Source organism: Sinocyclocheilus grahami, unplaced genomic scaffold (genome assembly GCF_001515645.1).
Source record: "Sinocyclocheilus grahami isolate Dianchi unplaced genomic scaffold, SAMN03320097.WGS_v1.1 scaffold2128.1, whole genome shotgun sequence".
NCBI lineage: Eukaryota > Metazoa > Chordata > Actinopteri > Cypriniformes > Cyprinidae > Sinocyclocheilus > Sinocyclocheilus grahami.
Genome location: NW_015507307.1, coordinates 30,526 through 50,624, shown reverse-complemented (window position 1 = coordinate 50,624; position 20,099 = coordinate 30,526). Strand labels below are relative to the sequence as shown.

General features: G+C 36.5%; 1 protein-coding gene across 1 annotated transcript in view; it reads left to right on the top strand.

Moving 5' to 3' along the window:
- pdcd11 (programmed cell death 11) overlaps positions 1 to 20,099 on the top strand; it is a 31,385-nt gene that overhangs the window by 898 nt on the left and 10,388 nt on the right. The window contains exons 3-20 of the mRNA XM_016260608.1: positions 279 to 413; positions 2,602 to 2,769; positions 2,864 to 3,025; positions 4,949 to 5,057; positions 6,427 to 6,602; positions 6,796 to 6,903; positions 7,749 to 7,958; positions 8,041 to 8,165; positions 8,251 to 8,311; positions 8,415 to 8,561; positions 9,015 to 9,266; positions 11,138 to 11,263; positions 11,366 to 11,563; positions 11,945 to 12,115; positions 12,207 to 12,420; positions 12,514 to 12,666; positions 18,839 to 18,954; positions 19,039 to 19,523. Coding sequence (XP_016116094.1) covers positions 279 to 413; positions 2,602 to 2,769; positions 2,864 to 3,025; positions 4,949 to 5,057; positions 6,427 to 6,602; positions 6,796 to 6,903; positions 7,749 to 7,958; positions 8,041 to 8,165; positions 8,251 to 8,311; positions 8,415 to 8,561; positions 9,015 to 9,266; positions 11,138 to 11,263; positions 11,366 to 11,563; positions 11,945 to 12,115; positions 12,207 to 12,420; positions 12,514 to 12,666; positions 18,839 to 18,954; positions 19,039 to 19,523 — 3,116 coding nt within the window. The remainder of the gene's footprint in view (positions 1 to 278; positions 414 to 2,601; positions 2,770 to 2,863; positions 3,026 to 4,948; positions 5,058 to 6,426; positions 6,603 to 6,795; positions 6,904 to 7,748; positions 7,959 to 8,040; positions 8,166 to 8,250; positions 8,312 to 8,414; positions 8,562 to 9,014; positions 9,267 to 11,137; positions 11,264 to 11,365; positions 11,564 to 11,944; positions 12,116 to 12,206; positions 12,421 to 12,513; positions 12,667 to 18,838; positions 18,955 to 19,038; positions 19,524 to 20,099) is intronic.

The window sequence follows — 20,099 nt, the reverse complement described above, 5'->3', positions numbered from 1 at the left end:
ACAACTCCTCTGTACTCCCGATTTCTCCCAATATGGGGACAGGAGGCTTGTCAGTCAATAAATGGGAAAACGTAACTCAGATATTTTCTTGTAAATTAAAAAATTGTGTTACTTTACTAGTTACTTGACAAAAGTAATCCAATTACGTAACTCGCGTTACTTGTAATGAGTTACCCCCAACACTGGTAGTGACTACAACAGTGCTTTTAATTAAGATCAATGTGCTGCCTTCACATCTGCTATGAGAGTAATGTGTGCATGTATGTAATGTTTTTCAGACACGTGAAACAGTGGTTACAAAGAAGAGAAAGGTCGCGCGACAGGATGAAAAGCAAAAAACAAAAGAACAGAAAGTGGAAAGAGGGGATTTAAAACTTAATACTTCTACCACTGTGGAAATTCTTCATTTACGGGTATGTATATCCATATGAGATATTTGTCATTTGCAATATTGAGTTAAAATACACTCTTTGGATGGAAACAGCTACTGTGTGTGTGTGTGTGTGTGTGTGTGTGTGTATAAACACAGTAGCTATGTTTCCATCCAAAGTTACAAATTAAACTTATGCGCAAAATTGGAATGTCGCATAAAACATTTGCGAATAAAGCACCGTTTCCATCCAGTGAGTTGAAGAGAACAAAATCGTCACTTCCTGATTAACTTTTGTCAAATATCATGATGAACAATTGTATTTGCTGCTGTAGAAGGCACTGTATATAACACTTTTTGTATACAATAAATTACGAGCTTCAGAGCATGCAGACAAACTGTGGTCATGTTATCTTATTTTCGGAATTTGCTATTTGGGAACGCAGTTTTTGGAGTTAATTATAACAAAGCACTTTGACGAGACTTTGCTCAAGCATATTTGAATGACAAAACTAGCATTTCAGATGCTGTGCAATGAGATCGGTCCGTTGGTTGGTCCAGTTTTATCCCATTGCAAAGTCACGTGTCTTTTTTGATGTGCGTTAAGGAATTTATTCGGTAAAAGGGGTTCCATCATAGTTTATGCGTATGTTTACCGGATAAGTAATTGATCCTACGTAGTTGAGCCATACGTTTTTTTTAATGCACATTTTTAGAATTTATGCGCATCTTGGCGTTTCCATCCAGTGTTTTTTTTTATGCAATATCCCAAAATGCGCATAAAAATAGGTGGATGGAAACAATAACACTAGTATTAGTAGGAGCTTGTTTCTAAACGAGGGACTACATCTGTAGCATGGACATGCGTTTTTAAGCACTGCAGTTTTAAAACAACCGATTTTAAGCCATTGAAACACAAACAACAGAGCTATATGTGTGTGCCGTCTCTGTTTCTGTGTGAGAGGAGCATGCATTTTTTTGCTGCTTTATTGCCTTTGAACGATTACATAAACACACTTATATGCGTCCGAATCCCTGTCTTTGCAAGTATCCTCATAAACACAGTGATTTAGGTCTTAAGAGAGAGTAAACAGCTGAAAAAGAAAACGCATATGTAACAGTATATTGGATCCGGACTTCGGTCTTAAAGGGGGAAGCTGTCCAATATAGTATCGAGATAGACTAATTAATTTACACAATGTATGTAGCATTTCTTATTTATTGTAGTTTTTTGTCCTATTTCTTGCAATTACTTTCTTATCCTTATTTAAAGCTGCAGTCCGTAACTTTTTTTGGTTAAAAATTATCCGAAATCAATATTTGAGCAAGTACATAACCAGCCAGTGTTCAAAACTATCGCCTTACTTTAGCCCGATTCACAACGGTTAGCTTATAATAATGTTTTCTAATTTGAGTGGTACGGGTAAGTTTTCGCGGGAAATTCGAGCATGGCACTGCGTCATTACGTCACGTCTGTAAACATAAAGAAGTTGTCCCGGCTACTAGGCTATCGCATGTGAGGATCCTGCAGGTGGCCGATCGTTTATAGCCTTTTCTCACAGCAGCTGGAATAATTAAATGTATCATTTTGATGGCCGATTGTAATCCATAAAGGATTGTGTTTATGAAACACATGTGAATGAAATTCAGTTATATTCCAGTTATAAATGTGCTTCTGATTACAGATAGCCTGAGATTACAAAGATTTGTATTTTAAAGAAAACCAGTTCGAAGGGAGCATAACTTGCTTTTTTGGGTTAAAAGAATTTCTGAATCTAAAATTCGAAGAGTATGAGGTTTTCAAACAGAGATGGCGACAAAGAGGCAAAACTTACGGACTGCAGCTTTAATCACTGACTTTATTTATCTTTAATGGGCTTGTATTAGTTTGATATTGACATTGGTGACAAGCATTATGAAAATTCTATGGAATCAAAGATTTTAATATCATAACCTTTTTAAAAGAAAAAAATAACTATATCATTATTTATGATATAAAATTAGTCATATCGTGATATAAGATTTTGGTTATATCGCCCACCCCTAGAAATGACAGGCTTAAAACCATTTTTATTTGACTAGTGTTCTAATAATTTTGTCCACCACTGTATATGTATATATTTATTTATTTATTTATTTATTATTTATTTATTTTTGAAACAAACACAAGAATTGAGTCATGCCACTGACCTTGTATTTGATTTCTCTGGCACTCTGGTTTCTCTGTCTAGAATCTGAAGATTGGCACTCTGATGCTGGGTTGTGTGAAGGAAGTGTCGGACTTTGAGGCGGTAGTTGGTTTTTCCAGCGGTCTTGTTGGTTACCTGCCAATCTGCAACATTTGTGACTCCTATACCAGTATTCTTAAGGACAACCTGGACTCTGAAGACAGTTTAAAGGTACCACAGCTGCATAAGGAATGAACATGTAAAGCTGTATGTGAATGTTGTCATTAAAGGATGCATTTTGTTTGTGTTTGTCTACTCTTCACAGGAAGTTGTCCCTCTCCCACAACTGCTTACTCCTGGAATGCTGATCAGATGCGTTGTGTCGTCTCTCGACTCCATTAAGGAGGGTCATACTAGTCTTAAAGTGTCAATCAACCCTAAAGGGGTTAACAAGGTGTTGAGTTCAGGTTCTTTGAAACCTGGAATGGTGAGTTTGCAAACTTTTATGTATTATATTCAATTTATATATATTTATTTTTTTTATTATTATATTCAAGTAGACAATTGTATCAAAATGACCTGGGTGATATATTGAATATTTATGATACGTTCAGTGTTCTTTTGATACCGATATTAAAATGAAATAATTCAGTACTGTTTAGAATGCCGTTTTAGAGCATATACATATAATCAAATGGCTGGAAAATAACAAGTAAATTTTTTTTAGATGCAGTACTGGTCAAAAGTTTGGGGCCTGTTTTTTTAAAGGTTTTTTTTTAAAAATTTTATGAAGTCTGTTGCACATGTTTTCTATTTGAATATATTTTAAAATGTCATTTATTTCTGTGATGCAAAGCTGAATTTTCAGCATCATTACTCCATTCTTCAGTGTCACATGATCCTTCAGAAATCATTCTAATATGTGACCCTGGAGCACAAAACCAGTCTTAAGTCGCTGGGGTATATTTGTAGCAATAGCCAAAAATACATTGTATGGGTCAAAATGATCCATTTTTCTTTTATGCCAAAATCATTAGGACATTAAGTAAAGATCATGTTCCATTAAGATATTTTGTAAATTTCCTACCATAAATATTTTCAAACTTAATTTTTGATTAGTAACAAGCATTGCTAAGAACTTCATTTGGACAACTTTAAAGGCGATTTTCTCAATATTTAGATTTTTTTGCACCCTCAGATTCCAGATTTTCAAATAGTTGTATCTCGGCCATATTGTCCTATCATAACAAACCATACATCAATGGAAAGCTTAATTATTCAGCTTTCATATGATGTACAAATTAGGGTTGGGCAATGTCTACCAAATTGGCATCGGACGATGTCTACAGTGAAACATCGTGATGGACGATGACATAGGGGGCGGGGTTTAGGGGTCTGCCCGAAGCGTGAAACAAATAACGCGTCCTACGGAGCCACTTAAAGGTTAGCCGCTTGCTAGCGGTAACCTGTTGCATTACAGTACATGAAAGTTCACATTTAGATTTTTTTGCACCCTCAGATTCCAGATTTTCAAATAGTTGTATCTCGGCCATATTGTCCTATCATAACAAACCATACATCAATGGAAAGCTTAATTATTCAGCTTTCATATGATGTACAAATTAGGGTTGGGCAATGTCTACCAAATTGGCATCGGACGATGTCTACAGTGAAACATCGTGATGGACGATGACATAGGGGGCGGGTTTAGGGGTCTGCCCGAAGCGTGAAACAAATAACGCGTCCTACTTGATAGCGGTAACCTGTTGCATTACAGTACATGAAAGTTCACTTACCACATACACAGAGTAAGGAGAAATGTCTGATAGGACGATGGCGAATGATTTGCAGATCCTGATCACCAATGACAAACATCTAATCTTGTCAAATGCGTGGTAAGTACTGCCGCTCCATAGTATAGAGTCCTTGTGATCCCGAATCTCGAAAGTGAAGGTAAAATGAGAGCGCGCAATCGAAAGCGGTTTCAATAGCGGCTCCCTGATGTCCGCAATTTATATACAGTCTCCTATACTTACCCAACAATATAATTATGAGAAAAAGTATTCAAATATTTTTTTTTATCCTCCCATCCTCGTAGGCTATTTATTCCCTTTAGGGTTTCCGTAGTACACTTCATTTCCTTTCTGAACATGGAACTGGGATGCGGCGGATTGTGGGAGAGGGGGTGGTGGGGAAGGAATCACGATGTCAGCTTAACATCGTGATGTCTGTCAGCCATCGGTTTACGATGGCATCGTCTATCGGCCCAAACCTAGCCTAGAAAATGTACACTTATGTACACTTTATGTACACTTTATACAATTGGTAGTATGTATCACGCAGTTGTTGTTGAATCTTTTATGAGTAATTGTCACTTGTGAACTAAGATAAGACTGTTTTAACATTTTAGACACTGAGTGGTTGTGTGGAGAGTGTGGAAGATCACGGCTTCCTGGTTGACATCGGAATCAGTGGCACTAAAGCTTTCCTGCCCAAACAAAGCACTTCCTCAAAAAAAGGTATAAAATCGTGATGTCTGTCAGCCATCGGCGTTTTACGATGGCATCGTCTATCGGCCCAAACCTAGCCTAGAAAATGTACACTTATGACTGGTTTTGTGGTCCAGGGTCACATATTCTGATTTGATGCTCAAGAAACATTTCTTATTATTATCAATGCTGAAAAGGTGTGCTGCTTAATATTTTTGTGGAATTTGTGATGCTTTTTCCAGCATTCTTTAATAAATAGAAAGAACAGCATTTATTTGAAATAGAAATATTTTGAAACATATTTTTACTGTCAATTTTGATCAATTTGATGTGTCCTTGCTAAATAAAAATATTAATTCAAAAAGAATTTTTTTACTGAGCGTAACCCAAACTCTTAACATCGTGATGTCTGTCAGCCATCGGCGATTTACGATGGCATCGTCTATCGGCCCAAACCTAGCCTAGAAAATGTACACTTATGACTGGTTTTGTGGTCCAGGGTCACATATTCTGATTTGATGCTCAAGAAACATTTCTTATTATTATCAATGCTGAAAAGGTGTGCTGCTTAATATTTTTGTGGAATTTGTGATGCTTTTTCCAGCATTCTTTAATAAATAGAAAGAACAGCATTTATTTGAAATAGAAATATTTTGAAACATATTTTTACTGTCAATTTTGATCAATTTGATGTGTCCTTGCTAAATAAAAATATTAATTCAAAAAGAATTTTTTTACTGAGCGTAACCCAAACTTTTATACAATTGGTAGTATGTATCACGCAGTTGTTGTTGAATCTTTTATGAGTAATTGTCACTTGTGAACTAAGATAAGACTGTTTTAACATTTTAGACACTGAGTGGTTGTGTGGAGAGTGTGGAAGATCACGGCTTCCTGGTTGACATCGGAATCAGTGGCACTAAAGCTTTCCTGCCCAAACAAAGCACTTCCTCAAAAAAAGGTATAAAATCCGCCACAAATACAGCAACATAACATGCAGGGATTAAAGTTCCATCGCTACGATGGATTTCTGTCAGTTCATAAAGACAGTCACTTGCTTCATTCCTGAATGATTCAGCCGTTCGAACGAATCAATTGAATGAATGATTCAGTGATAAAATCAGTAAAAAAAAAAATTTTTAACTATGTGAAACTTTTTGTATGGTCATCTTGGCCAAGACTCCCTGGAAGAAGAGATTTATTTTAATCTCAATGGGACCTTCCTGGAAATTTTTTTTTTACTTTTTACTTTTACATTTTATTACATTAATAATAATAAAAGTTATGCAGGTTTGGAATGACAACAACATTGACGTAATTTCATTTTTGGATGAACTGTCCATGTCCTCTGATCAGGATAAAAGCGGTATTATGAATGCAAGTTTCCTGTTTATCTCAGATCTGAATGTGGGTCAGTACATGACGGTCCTGATAGAGGAAGTCAAGAACGATGGACGTGTGGTGCGTCTGTCCCAGGATCCCCAGGCTCTTGGAAAGGCCTGTGCAGAGACTCAGCAAGGATGGACTCTAGACACACTCCTGCCGGGACTTCTGATCCGGGGGCACATCAAGAGGGTAAGTCAGCTGCACATAGACATAAAATATAATAATGTCGATGTTAAAATACTTCCTCCTATCCCAGTTTAATATGCAGAAACAACTGTAAGTCACTGTAAGCCGTTTGAATTCCCTTTTAAGATCATTTCAAGTGTTCTAGGTCAATCGTTTTGAGATGTTGACGTTGTCTGCTGATGTTTTGTCATGCCAGGTTACTCCTCATGGGCTTATCGTGACGTATCTTTCATCTTTTACTGGAATGGTTGACTTTCTGCACCTTGATGAGGACAAAGCATCTACCTACAACACAGGAGATGAGGTATGAGTCAAAAGACCATAGAAATAGTGTTTCAGTGAGTATATATATAATTTTCAGCTTTATATATATTTATAAAGCTGAAATAAAATCAGGGTTTATGTGGGTACTAGCCCTTACACAAATGAAGGACTTAAAGTCTTAAATCAGACCAGAAAGTCTTAAATTATAAAGTTATGGCATTAAGTGCTGCATGCTCTGCAAAAAGCAGTATCTACCTCAGTACTTTGATCTTGTATTCCAATACAAATATCCTTAAGTCAAGATACATTTACTTGCAAAATGAAGATGCAAAGTCTTGTTTTCTGAAAAAGTGAACTAAATTGAGTTTGTTTAAAATGAGAACAAATATCTGTCAATGGGGATTGCAGACTTTTTTCTCTTTTGAATTAACCTCATTGGCAGATATTTGTTTATATTTTTAAAAATAAATAATAAAAAAGTGTTGCTAATACAACTTTAAAATTTCTTTACATTGTCCTTAAAAGGTCTTTAAAAAGCCTCAAATAAAATATGCAGAAACTGTAAAATATAAATATTAGATCTAAAATGTTTACTTGTTTCAGTTAGTCAAGGCAACGTTTCTAATTTTTGATTAGTTTAAGTTAAACCACTGAAAATAATAATTAAAAGAAGTACTAAAACTAAAGCTGAAATAAAAAATAATTATATCCTGAATAGTAATATTTAAAATAAACAACAACGAATAAAAGCGCAAAACGAAATGACAAATCATTAACTAAAATGAAAACTAAAGTTTTTATTTCTACACTTTCAAAGTATAATAATACTAAAATAACACTGATTCTCAGTCACTGATGAAGTTCTTTCTTCCGGCTCTGTCTCAGGTCCTGGCGCGGGTTCTGTATGTGGAGCCATCCACGCGGCATGTGGGTCTGTCCCTGCGCAGGCATCTCCTGCCACCAGGCGGCGCTGTGCTGGATGACATCTCGAGTGAGCGGGTGAGTGAGGTGGTGCAGGGCTGTAAGATGTCTGCTTTGCACCATCACTCTGGAGCCTTGATGAAGATGCCTGATGGGACCGCAGCCTTTGTGCATGTGAGTACAAAGCCAGTCTTGACACAGATGTACTACACACATGCACACTAATCTGAGAGTTTTATTTCCATTATACATGTAGAAAAACCTCACGAAGGAGGCAAAAGAAGAATTCAACCCAAACCGCTTGCTGACCCAGCCTAAGCACACTCTGAGAATCATAGATTACAGTCCTATGGAGCGAATGCACATGGGCACACTGCGCAGGTTGGTTGCTAGGCTGCTGTTATGTGGTTGCTAGGGCGTTCTGGGTTCCCAGTTTATTTTATATTTTGTTGTTTTTGTTTTATAGGAGCACTGTTCAAACCGAGTTGTTCAGATATCAAGACATCAAAGTGGGACAAATTGTTGAGGTGGGCAACTGTGTTATATAGCACGAAATATAAATGGATTTGTAGGAAATGTCACACAAAAGAATAAATGTGCTTGTGGTCAAATGCTTCCTGTGGGTTTTAGGGTACAGTTACGGATTTGCAGAAACATGGTGCGTACGTGAGGATAACGAACCACATCAAAGGATTGATCCCCAAAATTCACCTGGCCGATGTTGTCTTAAAGAACCCAGAGAAGTTGTTCACTAATGGACTGAAGGTCAAGTGCAGGGTGAGGATGTTAAAGTCATGCACTGTTTTTTTTGGGTCAGTGAAAAATAAGCATGTCCAAGATGATGAAAGTATTGTAAAAGTAGTAATAATTAGTCTAGCAGTTTTTTGGGGTTACTCCATTTTTTTTAAATCTTCACATGACTCATACAATGAAATGGCTGTCTACACGCTACAAAAAATATAGTTTTTTTGTTTTTGTTTTATTTTTCTCCTTTAATGCATTCTTGAGTTTTAAAAAAATACGATGTAAAATTTAAACCTGTTTTGATTATTTGAAACAAATAGATAATGCCAAAGTGTTTTATTGTTGAATTTATTTATTTTATTTTTCCCAAATTTTGTACTCTCTTGGCATTTGACATCTCTCTCTCCCCTTGAACGCAGTCTTGTGTTTCACTGACAATGCATTTGTAACCTTTCTTCTTATTAATTTAACATGGGTTTTGTTTAGGTGTTGTCATTGGACGCTCAGCAGAAGAAGTTGTGCCTGACCAGGAAGAAGGCCCTTGTTGAGTCCACACTCCCTCTCTTCCTGTCCTACGCTGATGCCAGGGTGGGCCGCGTCTCCCACGGCTTCATCGTGTGTGTGAAGGACTTTGGCTGCATTGTTCGTTTCTATGAAGATGTGAAGGGTCTGGTTCCTAAGCCGGAACTGTCCACAGAGTATGTGGCTAATCCAGAAGAGCTCTTCTTCGTTGGCCAGGTCAGAGAGGAGCAATACTTAAAAACTGTCAAATGCATCTAGTTAAAAATTGTTACACTACTGTTAAAACAATTTGGGGTCAGTACGATAAAAAAAAAAGAATACTTTTATTCAGCAAGGATGCATTAAATTATAAAAAAGGACATTAAAGGTTTTACTAGGGCTGCACGATTACGACAAAAATCATAATTGTCGATTATTCCCTTGAAATTGTAATTGCGATTATTAATTACGATTATCACAATTTACAATGAATGATGTTTATACCATTGTTTGATGCAACTGCATGCCGTATTTTTATTTGAAAATAAACAAGCTCAAAACACTCTAACTGAAAAACTTTGTGCTTTTCTATAGTATTAAGCCTCAAATGTCAACTGTACATCGGATTGGTTTCTTTAAATTATAAAAAAAAGTAAAAATATGAATGGTATTATAGTGTTATACTAAAATTAAATCAATGGAAAAACCCTTAAAGATAACATGTAGAAAGAAAGAAAAACGCATCTTAAGCACGCAGAATAACATAAGTGGACTTTGAACGATTACATAATTACAATTATGGCATCCATAATTGTAATCGCGATTAGAAATTCGATTAATTGTGCAGCCCTAGATTTTACATTGTTAAAGAAGATTTGTTCTTTTGAGCTTTCCATTCATTAAGCAGCACAACTTTTCAAAGTTGATAATGTCTCTTAAGCATGAAATCAGCATATTAGAATGATTTCTGAAGGATCATGATTGTTGTTTCCAAACAAGTTTGTCATATTTTCTAGTTTTATTTGTGGTACTATGAGCAAATGTGTAGGTGAGCTGATTTGTTCAAATGTTTAATGTTCCAATGTCTGAATGATATATACGCTATTGTTCGAATGTTTGGGATCAGTGATATTTAAAAAAAAAAGAATACTTTTATTCAGCAAGGATGCATTAAATTATAAAAAAGGACATTAAAGGTTTTACTAGGGCTGCACGATTACGACAAAAATCATAATTGTCGATTATTCCCTTGAAATTGTAATTGCGATTATTAATTACGATTATCACAATTTACAATGAATGATGTTTATACCATTGTTTGATGCAACTGCATGCCGTATTTTTATTTGAAAATAAACAAGCTCAAAACACTCTAACTGAAAAACTTTGTGCTTTTCTATAGTATTAAGCCTCAAATGTCAACTGTACATCGGATTGGTTTCTTTAAATTATAAAAAAAAGTAAAAATATGAATGGTATTATAGTGTTATACTAAAATTAAATCAATGGAAAAACCCTTAAAGATAACATGTAGAAAGAAAGAAAAACGCATCTTAAGCACGCAGAATAACATAAGTGGACTTTGAACGATTACATAATTACAATTATGGCATCCATAATTGTAATCGCGATTAGAAATTTGATTAATTGTGCAGCCCTAGATTTTACATTGTTAAAGAAGATTTGTTCTTTTGAGCTTTCCATTCATTAAGCAGCACAACTGTTTTCAAAGTTGATAATAATGTCTCTTAAGCATGAAATCAGCATATTAGAATGATTTCTGAAGGATCATGTGACACTGAAAACTGGAGTAATGATGCTGAAAATTACATTTAAATAAATGATATTTTAAAATGGAATAGTTAATATTTGACTATTACTGTGTGCATTTTTTATCAAATAAAGGCAGCTATGGTTAGCATAAAAGACTTCAAAAACCATTTGAAAAAAATCGAACTGTCTCTAAATTTGAATGATAGTGTATATTATATTGCTCGTGCACATTGTGTATTTTGTCAAATTTATTCCAGTCACACATTTCTGTGTCTCTTGAACGGTTTTGATCTTCAGTTCACACTAATTAACACTCTTTTGATTGTTTTCTGAAGGTTGTCCAGGCCAAAGTCTTGGATTGTGATGAAGAAAAAAAGACGCTACGTTTATCCTTCAGGGCCGTTACTGAGGGAGACGTAAAAGAGGCACAGACTGCCAAATTTGACTTTGTGGTTGGAAAGGTAATTTGACTGAAACAAGTTTTTATACTTACTTTTCAAAGCATGTGAAAAAAAAAAAGATACTTTTTGTAAACTTTTCTTTTATTGCTATTTCCCATTTAGACGGTTGAAGTAAAAGTGCGCCGCAAAGTCCTGGATGGTCTGGAGGTCTCCATTGTTCCTGAGGAGGTGCCAGCTTTCATACCCACAGTGCACCTCTCTGACCACGTGACCAACTGCCTTCCCCTGTGGATGGTGCTGGAGGAGGGCGACACCATCTCTAATATAATGTGTCTCAGCAAGACCAAGAAGAAGGGCATTGTATCCTCACACAGCCATTCTTGTCTTTGTTGTCAGTAAAAATAACTATTAAAATCTCTGACTGGCAAGTCAACTCACCTTTATTTATATAGCGCTTTATACAATACAGATGCTTTCAAAGCAGCTTTACAGTATTAAACAGGAAAATAGTGTCAATAATGCAAGAGGATGATAGTTAACACTCAGTTTTCCAATTAAAGTCAGTTGATTCAGTGACGTCATTGTCCTGGGCTGCGTTTCCCAAAAGCATCGTTGAAACCAATGGAGCCAAGATCAACTCTGGGAAACGCAGCCCAGCTCAGTTCAGTTTAAATATTATCTGTGCAATCAAGTCGACAAACTTCCACATCGTTCAGTTCTTCTTAACCTAGTTCTGTTCAGACTCTCACTAAGAAACCCCTGCTGAAGGCCTGTCTGGAGGACGACGGCATCCCCAAAAACTTCTCTGAGCTCCAGGTGGGGATGCAGATGGTCGGTTGGGTGAAAAACATCATGCCTTATGGAATCTTCGTCGATTTCCCGTATGAACTCTTCGGCCTCGCTCCTAAAGCTGTACGTCTTTGTTTTGGTCGTTTGGATGGGATTTAGTGTGAAATTGTACATTTTTGTGTAGATTTGATGTTGTGTTTCTGTCTCGTCGTAGGCCATGGGTGATCAGTTCATCACAGACACCTCAACTGTCTTTGACATCGGCCAGACGGTTGTTGCCAAAGTCACCAATTTGGATGAAAAGAAGAGCAGGTTTCTGGTCAGTCTGAGGGTGTCCGAATTGAGTCTCTCAGAGGAAGGGTCCCAAGCCAGACTGATCCAGGGTCTGAAGGAAAGGAAGGCCATCTTTGAGATGATGAATTGCAGAGGTATGAGCGTAGGCTCTGATGAATGACAAATGATAAAGTGTTTAACTTCTGTTTTCTCTTTAATCAAGATAACCAAATCTCTGTTGTCTCCAGGCGAGTCTGACGTTCTGCAGCAGCTCTCTGCTGTATCACTCGGAGATAAACTGAAGGTGACGGTGGGAGATAACATGGAGGATGGCTCAGTCGCACTGACCTCAGATCAGCTCAGTGAAGCCACTGTATTGGTCTCAAAGTACCACACAGAAGGTGAGGACTGCCTTCCTCTTAAAAATGTTTTTTTAATTAATTTTAAACTGTTACAACAAAACTCACATTGTCATGAGAACAACTTGTTTCTAGTTATATTAATGTCAACTTTTAGCCTTAAAGATCCCCTGAAGTGCCTTGAAACACGCAGCGTTATTCTATGTGGTGACATAATTTCACCTGAAACAGGAAGACATGGCGGGACATGTCGAGCAGCCCCGCCCCCTTTTTAGATTAGCCAATAGCGTTTTGTTTATATCTGCACGGGTCACTCAGAGCCGTTGAGCTCGGTAAAGAGCATATTAGAATGATTTCTGAAGGATCATGTGACACTGAAAACTGGAGTAATGATGCTGAAAATTACATTTAAATAAATTATATTTTAAAATGGAATAGTTAATATTTGACTATTACTGTGTGCATTTTTTATCAAATAAAGGCAGCTATGGTTAGCATAAAAGACTTCAAAAACCATTTGAAAAAAATCGAACTGTCTCTAAATTTGAATGATAGTGTATATTATATTGCTCGTGCACATTGTGTATTTTGTCAAATTTATTCCAGTCACACATTTCTGTGTCTCTTGAACGGTTTTGATCTTCAGTTCACACTAATTAACACTCTTTTGATTGTTTTCTGAAGGTTGTCCAGGCCAAAGTCTTGGATTGTGATGAAGAAAAAAAGACGCTACGTTTATCCTTCAGGGCCGTTACTGAGGGAGACGTAAAAGAGGCACAGACTGCCAAATTTGACTTTGTGGTTGGAAAGGTAATTTGACTGAAACAAGTTTTTATACTTACTTTTCAAAGCATGTGAAAAAAAAAAAGATACTTTTTGTAAACTTTTCTTTTATTGCTATTTCCCATTTAGACGGTTGAAGTAAAAGTGCGCCGCAAAGTCCTGGATGGTCTGGAGGTCTCCATTGTTCCTGAGGAGGTGCCAGCTTTCATACCCACAGTGCACCTCTCTGACCACGTGACCAACTGCCTTCCCCTGTGGATGGTGCTGGAGGAGGGCGACACCATCTCTAATATAATGTGTCTCAGCAAGACCAAGAAGAAGGGCATTGTATCCTCACACAGCCATTCTTGTCTTTGTTGTCAGTAAAAATAACTATTAAAATCTCTGACTGGCAAGTCAACTCACCTTTATTTATATAGCGCTTTATACAATACAGATGCTTTCAAAGCAGCTTTACAGTATTAAACAGGAAAATAGTGTCAATAATGCAAGAGGATGATAGTTAACACTCAGTTTTCCAATTAAAGTCAGTTGATTCAGTGACGTCATTGTCCTGGGCTGCGTTTCCCAAAAGCATCGTTGAAACCAATGGAGCCAAGATCAACTCTGGGAAACGCAGCCCAGCTCAGTTCAGTTTAAATATTATCTGTGCAATCAAGTCGACAAACTTCCACATCGTTCAGTTCTTCTTAACCTAGTTCTGTTCAGACTCTCACTAAGAAACCCCTGCTGAAGGCCTGTCTGGAGGACGACGGCATCCCCAAAAACTTCTCTGAGCTCCAGGTGGGGATGCAGATGGTCGGTTGGGTGAAAAACATCATGCCTTATGGAATCTTCGTCGATTTCCCGTATGAACTCTTCGGCCTCGCTCCTAAAGCTGTACGTCTTTGTTTTGGTCGTTTGGATGGGATTTAGTGTGAAATTGTACATTTTTGTGTAGATTTGATGTTGTGTTTCTGTCTCGTCGTAGGCCATGGGTGATCAGTTCATCACAGACACCTCAACTGTCTTTGACATCGGCCAGACGGTTGTTGCCAAAGTCACCAATTTGGATGAAAAGAAGAGCAGGTTTCTGGTCAGTCTGAGGGTGTCCGAATTGAGTCTCTCAGAGGAAGGGTCCCAAGCCAGACTGATCCAGGGTCTGAAGGAAAGGAAGGCCATCTTTGAGATGATGAATTGCAGAGGTATGAGCGTAGGCTCTGATGAATGACAAATGATAAAGTGTTTAACTTCTGTTTTCTCTTTAATCAAGATATCCAAATCTCTGTTGTCTCCAGGCGAGTCTGACGTTCTGCAGCAGCTCTCTGCTGTATCACTCGGAGATAAACTGAAGGTGACGGTGGGAGATAACATGGAGGATGGCTCGGTCGCACTGACCTCAGATCAGCTCAGTGAAGCCACTGTATTGGTCTCAAAGTACCACACAGAAGGTGAGGACTGCCTTCCTCTTAAAAATGTTTTTTTAATTAATTTTAAACTGTTACAACAAAACTCACATTGTCATGAGAACAACTTGTTTCTAGTTATATTAATGTCAACTTTTAGCCTTAAAGATCCCCTGAAGTGCCTTGAAACACGCAGCGTTATTCTATGTGGTGACATAATTTCACCTGAAACAGGAAGACATGGCGGGACATGTCGAGCAGCCCCGCCCCCTTTTTAGATTAGCCAATAGCGTTTTGTTTATATCTGCACGGGTCACTCAGAGCCGTTGAGCTCGGTAAAGCCGCATTTGACAGCCACAGTCTTAATAGATTACCCCCTAAATTCAATATGAAACTCTTAGTAAAACAAAATAGTGATCATAATCATGCTGAGGCTTTGTAGTTTTAAAAGTGTTTAATATATGCAGACTCGCGCATATGATCCGCTCCGTGCGATCGGAGCCAAAAGTCAGACTGAACGCTGCCACGGTTCGCGTGACACACCGTGAAACCTGACCTCATTTGCCCCAATCGAAAGCATATTTACAGGATCCGAATCGTTCCCTATCGCCGACATTGTGCACTACGTGCCATTCACTGTACAGGAAATACTACACTGTGAACAAGCGACCGATCTCAGCCGCAGCTTCAACTCTATTTATAGTGTAGGGGGCGGGCGATTCGGCTTCTTAAGAGTGTTTGATTGGTCAGAAGATTTGATGAGAAGATGAAGTACGATGTGACGTCAATAAAAACTTTTTAATGGTTATATCTTCTAAATGCGAAATTTGTTTGTTTTAGAGCACACTGCCTTATAGATAACCTTAAGACTAACATATTGATACTAACACCCAAAAAAACTTTGATTTCATTTTGATTTCATGGGGACTTTAAGTAGATTTTATTATGTCAGTTTTAGTTTCATTAATTTTAGAACTTCAGTTTATTTCAACTAATTTAATTGCTGTGAAAATGTGTTTATTGTTTATTTATATATTGTTTTGGTTCAACTATAAACTTGGTCCACTTTACATTCACACACCAATGAAACCTATAAATAATATAATATAATTAGGGCTGTTAGTCGATTAAAATTTTACATGTGTCGATTAATTAATCTAATTAATCGCAAATTAAATTTGCCTGTTTAAATACCCAAACAAGATCATTTAAAACTATTATTGTGTCAAATAAGAAAGTATCAAGTAGACATTACAAAGAGTAGCTTTAGAAATAAATATTTTATTTGATTCAACATTAAATTTATTATGCAAACATTTGGGCTACATCGGCCTAACATAAACCATGGAACATAAAAGAAGATAATTTGAGAAATAACTCTGTAATTTTGTTCATGTAATGAAAGTTACTGGTAAACAAAACCGCTTTGTTAACCAACAGTCTTCAAAATACCTTTTTTTTTGGTTCACACGATTTGTTCAAAATGCAGATTCATTCAGAAATGCATCACTGCTGTGTTGCTTGGAGACTCAAAACATTTCTGCTGTGGCTTTAAAGGGAACATTTTGAGCAAAATTTAGCAAAAGCAGACAATATTGTTTAAAATAACACTATTATTTTCTTATTTACTGAACTGCTGTATAAAATCACATTTAAACTCATGATATTAGGGACAAAAACAGTACTCATGTGATATTGTTCTCGCTGCTCATGTGATATCCCTTATCATTTTATATAAATATGAGACAAAAACTCATAACGGGTCATTTTATTGCCCCAATATCTTACATTTTAGGGCATAACTGCATTTATGGAGTTGTTGCCCTGCATCAGATTTATCAACAGTCATCTGTATGAAATGTAAGATGACGTACAGGTCTGGGGGGCGAGGCCAGTGTGTTATCTGCATTAAAATATTTTAATCATGTTATTTTTTTCGTAACTATTTAAGTTAACGCGTTAAACTGACAGCCCATAATATAATATAATATAACATTACATAACATAATATAATTTCCCTTATTTGAAAGGCAGAATGTGATTGAAATTTAAACTATACAATTTCTCAAATAACCCAATCAAACGATTAAACAGTCACGATATACTTCAATATCTTACATTTTAGGGCATAACTGCATTTATGGAGTTGTTGCATTGCATCAGATTTATCAACAGTCATCTGTATGAAATGTAAGATGACGTACAGGTCTGGGGGGCGAGGCCAGTGTGTTATCTGCATTAAAATATTTTAATCATGTAATTTTTTTCGTAACTATTTAAGTTAACGCGTTAAACTGACAGCCCATAATATAATATAACATTACATAACATAATATAATTTCCCTTATTTGAAAGGCAGAATGTGATTGAAATTTAAACTATACAATTTCTCAAATAACCCAATCAAACGATTAAACGGTGTTTGATTGGTCAGAAGATTTGATGAGAAGATGAAGTACGATGTGACGTCAATAAAAACTTTTTAATGGTTATATCTTCTAAATGCGAAATTTGTTTGTTTTAGAGCACACTGCCTTATAGATAACCTTAAGACTAACATATTGATACTAACACCCAAAAAAACTTTGATTTCATTTTGATTTCATGGGGACTTTAAGTAGATTTTATTATGTCAGTTTTAGTTTCATTAATTTTAGAACTTCAGTTTATTTCAACTAATTTAATTGCTGTGAAAATGTGTTTATTGTTTATTTATATATTGTTTTGGTTCAACTATAAACTTGGTCCACTTTACATTCACACACCAATGAAACCTATAAATAATATAATATAATTAGGGCTGTTAGTCGATTAAAATTTTACATGTGTCGATTAATTAATCTAATTAATCGCAAATTAAATTTGCCTGTTTAAATACCCAAACAAGATCATTTAAAACTATTATTGTGTCAAATAAGAAAGTATCAAGTAGACATTACAAAGAGTAGCTTTAGAAATAAATATTTTATTTGATTCAACATTAAATTTATTATGCAAACATTTGGGCTACATCGGCCTAACATAAACCATGGAACATAAAAGAAGATAATTTGAGAAATAACTCTGTAATTTTGTTCATGTAATGAAAGTTACTGGTAAACAAAACCGCTTTGTTAACCAACAGTCTTCAAAATACCTTTTTTTTTGGTTCACACGATTTGTTCAAAATGCAGATTCATTCAGAAATGCATCACTGCTGTGTTGCTTGGAGACTCAAAACATTTCTGCTGTGGCTTTAAAGGGAACATTTTGAGCAAAATTTAGCAAAAGCAGACAATATTGTTTAAAATAACACTATTATTTTCTTATTTACTGAACTGCTGTATAAAATCACATTTAAACTCATGATATTAGGGACAAAAACAGTACTCATGTGATATTGTTCTCGCTGCTCATGTGATATCCCTTATCATTTTATATAAATATGAGACAAAAACTCATAACGGGTCATTTTATTGCCCCAATATCTTACATTTTAGGGCATAACTGCATTTATGGAGTTGTTGCATTGCATCAGATTTATCAACAGTCATCTGTATGAAATGTAAGATGACGTACAGGTCTGGGGGGCGAGGCCAGTGTGTTATCTGCATTAAAATATTTTAATCATGTAATTTTTTTCGTAACTATTTAAGTTAACGCGTTAAACTGACAGCCCATAATATAATATAACATTACATAACATAATATAATTTCCCTTATTTGAAAGGCAGAATGTGATTGAAATTTAAACTATACAATTTCTCAAATAACCCAATCAAACGATTAAACGGTCACGATATACTTACCAAATTCAACGTACTTTTAATAATTTTACTTTTAGTTTGCAATAACAATGTTGTAGCTGAATGTCTTGGATCATTTGATTCCCAAAAAAAAACAAAGTTTCCTGTTGAAATGATTCTCACATTGGACTGTCTACATGCACCATCTTGTGAAACCGGCAACTTTACAATATCAGTGGTTGTGTGTGAATTTGGTGATCTCTTGACATGGACGGATAACATGCTAGTTCTCATCTAACTAGATCTGTGTCAATGTTTCAGGTGTGAATGTGAGTCCAGGCTGCAAACTCACTGCAGTGATTCTCCATGTGGACCTTTCGAAGTCTGAGGTCCATGTGTCGCTGCTTCCAGAGCTGACAGCGGCGATGAGGAAAAAGGTAAGTCCAACTCAAAACCCTGAAAACCCACAGCATCTAATTTATTCAGGCCTGTTAAAGTTCATTCTTTTTGTTTGTCTTCAGTTGGAAAAGGACTCCAAACTCACTGCCACTATCCAGTACACCGACAAAGACTTTGCTGTTGTCTCACTGGGTGACACTGGTCACCTGACCAACATTCCCACTCACACACACTTAAATGACATCTTAAATTCAAATAAATTTCTCGTCGGTTCCTGTCTGAATGTGACCGTGGAGGAGCCCAGCAGCGAGGAGTTGGGAGGACTTCCTCTTGTCGAGTGTCAGAAACAGGACTCCACGAGAGGAACGCAGAAACGGGAGCAGAGAAAATCTAAGAGCACAGATCTTGGGGAAGTGATGACGGTGACGGTAAAGAAGGTGAAGCCCATGGATGTGGTGGTGATGCTGCCGTCGGGAACCGCAGGAAGTATCCATGTATCTCAGATTGAGGAGTCACCAGTGGTTGGCAGCTTCCCAACATCATCCCTGAAGGTCGGGAGCAAGGTCGAAGCCAGAGTGATTGGAGGGCACACAGTTCATGGTCACAAGTAAATATAGCCGTGTTAAGTTGTCTGTCACAGAATCTACTTTGTCTCAGGGCTTTTAAATGGGGCTATTTATAAACCTACATACAAGGCTTTCAAATAGTACTCACCCAGAGGCATAAAATGAAATATATACTGTATAATGTAGGTTTTTTTTTTTATTTAAAGCTATATTCTTTTTCATGGTCACAAGTAAATATAGCCGTGTTAAGTTGTCTGTCACAGAATCTACTTTGTCTCAGGGCTTTTAAATGGGGCTATTTATAAACCTACATACAAGGCTTTCAAATAGTACTCACCCAGAGGCATAAAATGAAATATATACTGTATAATGTAGGTTTTTTTTTTATTTAAAGCTATATTCTAGGGATGCACCGATATGAAAATTTTGGCCGATACCGATAACCGATTATTCTTTATTTTTGAAAGCCGATAACCGATATGTTGGCCGATAAATCTATATCCAAATTGTTATATACTTTTTGAGAGCCTGATTACAAAAAAGGTCTCATCATTAAAAGCCACATCCCAAACACTTCAACATAAGCAGCCTAGTTTGAACGGTGTACGTTTTAAAAA